This window comes from Otolemur garnettii, unplaced genomic scaffold, assembly GCF_000181295.1.
Source record: "Otolemur garnettii isolate 467f Iridium unplaced genomic scaffold, OtoGar3 scaffold00100, whole genome shotgun sequence".
Classification (NCBI taxonomy): Eukaryota; Metazoa; Chordata; class Mammalia; order Primates; family Galagidae; genus Otolemur; species Otolemur garnettii.
In genome coordinates this window covers 4,354,310-4,361,946 of record NW_003852495.1, presented here as the reverse complement: position 1 = coordinate 4,361,946, position 7,637 = coordinate 4,354,310, and the positions used below count along the sequence as shown (strand labels likewise).

The 7,637-nt window shown below is 42.0% G+C and overlaps 1 protein-coding gene across 1 annotated transcript in view; it reads right to left on the bottom strand.

Moving 5' to 3' along the window:
• COQ10B (coenzyme Q10B) overlaps nt 1-7,005 on the bottom strand; it is a 28,329-nt gene extending 21,324 nt beyond the window's left edge. Inside the window, exons 1-2 of the mRNA XM_003796076.3 lie at nt 6,590-7,005; nt 785-934 (exon numbers count right to left, since the gene is read on the bottom strand). Coding sequence (XP_003796124.1) covers nt 785-934; nt 6,590-6,705 — 266 coding nt within the window. The 5' untranslated portion in view covers nt 6,706-7,005. The remainder of the gene's footprint in view (nt 1-784; nt 935-6,589) is intronic.
• Between the last annotated feature and the right edge of the window lie 632 nt (nt 7,006-7,637).

The window sequence follows — 7,637 nt, the reverse complement described above, 5'->3', positions numbered from 1 at the left end:
GGATTCGAACCCGCCACCTTAGGTGTACGTGGCTGGCGCCTTAGCCGGTTGAGCTATAGGCGCCGAGCCTGTAAGTCTTTTACTACAGAAAAATCAGAAGAATAAAAGTGAATGAATAAAATAAATGAAATGTACTTTTACAAAGTTTCATGTAAACATTTAATGGCCTGTTGGAATTAAGACCTCCTTGTAGAAACTCCCACATGGCAAGATGGTATATTTCTAGTTTAGCAGAACTGCAGTGTCTTTTTCCTCTGTTGTACATACCCCTAGATCAGAGGCCAATTCTGATAAAGTTTTATTGGAACAGCCATATCCAATTGTTCATGTATTATTTATGTCTGTCTTTGGGATACCATGACAGAGCTGAGCAGTCCTTAGGCCCCACAAAGCCTAACATGTACCATCTGGCCCTTTACGAAAAAGCTTACCAACCCCTGCTCTAGATTAGGAGCTTCAGTATGCCTGCATGTGCTTATCTATGTATGTGTATATGTGACAAAGCCACATCAACTACGGCCTAATGTTTCCACTATGGAAAAAAAGTGTACGAAAACGCAAGTCATAAATAACTTCTCTTACATATCAAGGTTTAAATCTATACTGTAAAGTTACTATATAATTACATTTATCCAATACATATTTATAAAATAGGAATGGCTATAAAAAGGTCAACCTAGAAAAATCAGATCTTAATCTGTAAGAACATAAGCCTGAAGGAAGCATGATTCTCCACAGAAAATTGTGAACTTTTTTTTAAGTAGAATTTGTATTATATACAAACCCTAAAATTCTCCTCTCTGAATATTCTTTCCTTTTGTTTATTAATGGTGCAGCAATTCTGAATAAAGTTCTTGCATATATCTCCTTAGGCAAAATTGAGGTATGTAGTGGAAGAGTTCGGCTCATCAGTATACCACAGGAAGCCAAATATCTACAAAGATAAAAATTACCTGATTTAGAGTGACAATGAAAATTAGACGAAGCACAAATTATAGAGATGGTAATTATCACATTTAGAAAGTTTTGCAACTTCAGAATATTTCAACAAAATACACACACTGAAAAAATAAAAATTCTAAGCACCATAAAGAAAACTACAAACAGCTTATATTTAGGTTAAAAGCTTTTGGCACAAAAGGCATCTCTCCCAGAAAGGTAGCTTTCAGTTTCTAATCATGTGTTGTAACATGCTCTTGCCATAAGCTTGCTAGGATATTCATCATCTATTTTTCAATTCATGTTATCTACCTAGGTTGTTTTCCCAGCCATATCCATAAGGGTTTCTTAATTTTTGATTCACTCCAGTGAGATTTAAAATTAGTTATCACTGTCAGGCAGGAGATGGGGTGGCCCTGTCAGAACTGTTGCTCTGTTCTTTACCTTTCAGTCTCCATTTCAAAGCATATATATAAAAATATACCTAATTAGAATCTAACAATTAGGTACTTCTATGTACAGATGCCTGATATACTCTTGTTCACCTAAATATGTTTAACTTTCCCCAATAAGATTATTACATAACTATTTTACACTATCTGTCATTTAGTAGTTCACATAGTTACTAAGCTCCTATTCTGTTTTGGACTGTGCTAGGCACTAAGGATATAATGGTGAATAGAACATGAGCCTTATTAACATTATATTCCAGGTGAAGATTTAGAAAAAGTGCTGGAAAAGAAATGAGGTAGGGACATGTAATTAGGGCCTAATTAGGCAGAGTGTTCTATAACCCTTTCAGGTTATATTTCAGCTGAGACATAATGGATGAGGAGTTAGCCAGGAAAAAATAAAGATGTATGTATGTATGTTCATAATAATGTGTGTGTATATATTTATGAATATGTATATACAAATAAATGGGAGGAGAGGCAGATGATATTCCAGGCACCAGGGAAAAGATGAAAATTAACAGTATAGCAGCAGTATAAATCAAAGGGAGAATACTAAGAAATAATGTTGGAAAGACAGGTAGGAGAGCTGGATCATGTTAGATATTTTTGGCTAGGATAATTAATTTAAAATTTATTCTCAGTGAGAAGTTTTTAATGATTTCCAAATAAGAGAGTGATATTTAAGTAAGTCAAATCTCAAATTATTTTTAAAAAGGGAGTTCAGATGGCCTTGGGAAATCTCAAATTATATATAAAATTTGATTTATGCAAAATATAACTTATATGTAAATTAAAATTTCTTTTTTTTTTTCTTGTTTGAAACAGGGCCTTACTCTGTTGCCTAGGCTGGAGTGTACTGTGATCAAAACTCTCTGCAGCCTTGAACTTTTGGGCTCAAGTGATCCTCCTGCCTGAACCTCCCAAGTAATAAGACTATAGACATATATCACCCTACCCAGCTATTGTTTCTTTCTTTTTTTTTTTTTTTTTGCAGTGTTTGGCCAGGGCCAGGTCTGAATCCACCACCTCCAGTATATGGGGCCGGCACCCTACTCCTTTGAGCCATAGGCACGCCCCTACTTTTTTATTTTTTGTAGTGACAGGGTCTCATGAACTTCTGGCCTCAAGTGATGCTCCTGCCTTGACCACCCAAAGTGCCAAGATTACGGACAGGAACCACTGCATCTGGTCTAAAATTTCTTTTCTTTTCTTTTGTTTTTTTTTGGAGATAGAGTTTTACTATGTTACCTCGGTAGAGTGCCATAATGTCATAGCTCACAGCAACCTCAAACTCTTGGGCTTAAGCAATTCTCTTGCCTCAGCCTCCCAAGTAGCTGGGACTACAGGCACCCACCACAATGCCCGGCTATTTTTTTGTTGTTGTCATCATTGTTGTTTAGCAGGCCCACCAGCCCCAGTGTATGTGGCCAGCACCCTAACCACTGAACTACAAATGTCAAGCCTTTTTTTTAAAAAATTTTTTTTTTTTGAGATAGAGTCTCACTTGGTCACCCTCAGTAGAGTACTGTGGCATCACAGCTCACAACAACCTCAAACTCTTGGACTGAAGCGATTCTCTTGCCTAGCCTCCCAAGTAGCTGGGACTATAGGTGCCCGCCACAATGCCCAGCTATCTTTTAGAGACAGGGTCTCACTCTTGCTCAGGCCAGTCTTGAACCTGTGAGCTCAGGCAATCCACTTGCTTCAGTCTCCCAAGTGCTGGGATTAAAGGTGTGAGCCACCACACTTGGCTATTTTTTTTTTTTTTTGAGACAGAGTCTCACTCTGTTCCTCTGGGTAGAGTGTTGTGGCATCATCATAGCTCACAGCAACCTCAAACTCTTGGGTTTAAGCAATCCTCCTGCCTCAGCCTCCTGGATAGCTGGGATTACAGAAAGATGCCCAGCTAATTTTTCTACTTTTAGTAGGGATTGGGTCTCGGTCTTGCTCAGGCTGGTCTCAAAATTTCTGAGATTAAGACATCCACCTGTCTCAGCTCATGCCTGTAATCTTAACACTCTGAAAGGCTGAGGTGGGTGGATGGCTGGAGCTCAGGAGTTAGAGATCAGCCTAAGCAAGAGGGAGACCCCCATCTCTACTAAAAATAGAAAAATTAGCCAAGTCAGTTGTGACAGGTGCCTGCAGTCCTAGCTACTCAGGTGGCTCAGGCAAGAGGATTGCTTAAGCTTAAGAGTTTAAGGTTGTCGTGAGCTATGATGATGCCCCAGCACTCTACCCAGGGAGACTTAGTAAGACTCTGTCTCAAAAAGAAAAAAGTTTCTTGAAAATCTTTAAGAATATGTTATGTGAAAAAAGCCTACTGTGATTTTTTGAAGGGTATACCTATGGTTTGCTGAAAAGCATGATTATACCAACAAAAGTACCCTTAGTTTCTCTGTTAAATGAAGCCAAAAAGTGCAAATAAAATGTTAATTTAGCTTCTACCTTAAAAAAAAAAAAGTCACACATACAAAATTTAGGATCTTTTGTTAGCTAGATGGATTACAAAAACTATGATGTACAAAATGCCTAATCATCTATTTCCCTTCTAAAACACTCTTTAGATATCTTTATTATAACAGTTTTATTTTTCCACTTTTGTACTCCACTGATACCTTGTTATGTACGTAGTATCTTATTATCTGTGGAAGCCAACTATGGCAGATACTATGTGTGATTATTAATAATTTTGTGACACACCAGTATCAGAAAAGGCAGCTTCTCTGAGGCAAATCTTTATTTTAAAGAAGATAAGACCTTTGCATCTGAAGAAGTGAATTCAGTATACGATTCACTATATATGTTTTTGTACTAGGTTCACATATTGTTTCTCATTCCCTAAAAGATACCCTTACACGATCTGATTATAATCCTAAAGGAAACATCTGTGTTTAAAGCAAACTAATAGGAGATTTCCTATCTATTTACATTCTATGGGTACTGTGCCTTGGACAGCACGTCTATTCTCACACACTATCAAGAATACTATTTCTTCAACTGCAATATGAAGAGCCATGCATTCATATAAATGAACAATAAACCATGAAACGATTACTGGATTACACAGAGGGCAGCTTTTTTTTTTTTTTTTGAGACCAAGTCTCATTATGTCATCCTTGGTAGAGTGCCAGAGCGTCACAGCTCACAGCAACCTCCAACTCTTGGGCTTAAGAGATTCTCTTGCTTGGCTACAGAGGGCAGCTTTTTAAATTACTAATCTTTCTTTCTTTCTTTTTTTTAGACAGTCTCATTATGTCACCCCTAGTAGAGTGCCATGGCGTCACAGCTCACAGCAACCTCCAACTCTTGGACTTAAGTGATTCTCTTGCCCAGCTACAGAGGGCAGCCTTTTAAATTACTAATCTTTCTTTCTTTTTTTTTGAAACAGAGTCTCACTATGTCACCCTGGGTAGAATGTTGTGGCATCACAGCTCACAGCAACCTCAAACTCCTGGGCTTAAGTAATTCTCTTGCCTCAGCCTCCCAAGTATCTAGGACTACAGGCGCCTGGCACAATGCCCAGCTATTTTTTGTTGCAGTTTGGCTGGAGCCCGGGTTTGAACCCCTCAGTATATGGGGTCAGCACCCTAGCCACTGCACCACAGGTGCCACCCTAAATTACTAATCTTTCAGGATAACTCTCTCATATGCTCAATTATAATAAAGAATCTATGATGCTATGAACTCATAAGCTCACTCCCATATTATCATAAACAGTAGATATTTATCTCAGAATTTAAACATTAATTTGATCACTAAAGCAACTGCATTTATTTCAAAAGAACAGTTTTATTTGTACGCTAACATTTCATAAGAGTAATACAAGCAGATGTAAAGAATGATGGGGTTATGTTCTGCTTGAAACTACTTTTTGAGGTTATTTCTTAAAGCAGGAGTAAACGATATGATTTTCAGTTTGTTTAAAAGGATTTGGAGTTGGCAGAAATTACTTTTCCAGCACAGTGGCTCACACCTGTAATCCTAGCGCTATGGGAGTCTAAGAAGGGTGGATCTGAGCTCAAGAGTTCGAGACCAGCTGGAGCAGAGGCGAGACCCAGTCTTTACTAGAAACAGAAAAACAAGCGTGGCGCCGGTGGCTCAAAGGAGTAAGGCGCCGGTCCCATATGCCGGAGGTGGCGGGTTCAAACCCAGGCCCGGACAAAAACCGAAACACACACACACACACACACACACACACACAGAAAAATTAGCCAGGTGTTGTGTTGGGCATCTGTAGTCCCAGATACTCCGGAGACTGAGGCAAGAGGATCGTTTGAGCCCAAGGGTTTGAGGTTGCCGTGAGCTATGATGCCAATGTACTCTACCCAAGATGACAAAATGAGACTGTCTCAGTAACAAAAAATTAATTAATTAATAAATTTTTTAAAAATAACTACAATTCTTCATTACATCTCAATGTCCTGGGGCTCAACCCGATTTGTACTTTCTCTCCCCACCCGGTACCGTGTACATCTGAATTCGTTTTAAAGACACAATTTTACTTTTCAAGAATTATTTATTACAACGTTATCAGTAAAAGGAAACTAAGTAATACGAATGTGGTATCCTTCAGTATTTCCACCTCCACTTCCACCCACACCCACCAAAAAGGAGCCAATCAGGAAAATTCAAAGCAGACTCTGGTTTAAGGTTACAGGACCTCTAAATTACTGTGAAGAAAAATAAAGAAACGCAGGTCCCTGAGGTTGGGAACATTTAGTTTTGCAAGCACCAAATGGCGGGGGAAAAGACCTCTTTGTCAGAAACTGGGAAAGAGCATCTGACCATTTGGCACGCAAGAGGAGCAGAGAAAGGGCTCACAGCCCTGCCACAAACACCCTTACTCTCTGGAGCCGGCAACACTTCCGCGCAAAGTTAAAACTTTTCCCACACCAGCAACAAGTTATAGGGGAGGAGACCGGAAGAGCCCGCAGGCACCTGCGGCCGAGTTACTTCCAGAGTCACTTCGCCAAAGATTTACCGACTCTCGCGAGGTCAGCGAACCACGAACACAGCTTCGGGCCCAGGTGATGCGCGAGGCGCCTTAGTCCTTCACGTGCTGAACGAACAAGAAAGACCCTTCTCCAGAGACGTGGAAACACACCAAGCCTCGCTCCGCCTCACCCCGAATCCTTCCCGTCCAACTCAGCAGGCCCGGGGGAAAACTACTTTCGTCAAGGCATTCCCTTTATTACCTGACTTTTGGCGCAGACCCCTGCGCCGGAGAAGGGGCTCCCGTCGCTGTCACCGACTTAGGACAGCATCCTGAGACCACTCTTCTCAGAGCTCTCTGACCACTCCGAGCTGCCATGATCGTTTCGCTGAAGCCGGTAGTCACCTCCGGGACCAGGCCTGCGGCACCGCCCTCCTCAGGCCTGGCCCGGCCGCCGGCACCGGAGCCTTCCAGCCAATGGGCTAGCTCACTGAGCAACCTGACACGCCTCTTCTTCCCTTTTGGATTGCGTAAAGCTGACGCACGCTAACACCGCTGCCGGACCGACTGGAAACGTACTCGTCAGTCTGCCGGCCAATCAGAGGAGGTGCACGGCCGCCAGGACACACCCCCTTCCCCTGACGGGCCTATCGCTCCCACCGCGCACTCGCATACCTTACGTAATACTCACGGTAACCTCTCACCCTACCTCCCGCGCTGGAACTCTTCCCTGGATTCCCCAACGGCTGCAGTTCTCTTGGGGCCTGCTTCGGGTCGCGAGGCCGGAGCACTTACAGCCGCGCCCAGGGGCTGAGGGAAGCCCGAGGATCTGGTTGTTTATTATGTAACTGTCAAGTCCGGAGCCGGACACGCCACCGCTCCGGGTTGCGAAGCTTGGCTTACAGGCTGTGCTCGTAAATGATTGTCTAATACAGTACCTGCTGTGCTGGGGTTGTTATACGGGCACATAAGGTCAATAACGTTAGGGAAAAGACTCGGTTATCTAACACCGGTTCTATCTGCTTTTTTCCTGCGTGGCCAACATTTTCACTGATGGTTTAGGTTCTCTTGTTTCACACACACCAGACAGCTTTGCTTTAAGCATTTTGGTAATCAATCATCAAGATCAAGCCCTTTCTCCTCCGTTTCTTCCCAGGTCCTTCTTTAACCTTTGTATGCCATAGTCTCCTATAAAGTGTGAAGTGAGGATAGCAATACTGCCTATTTAAAACAGGATTTTGGGCTCGGCGCCTGTGGCTCAAGCGGCTAAGGCGCCAGCCACATACACCTAAGGTGGCGGGTTCGAATCC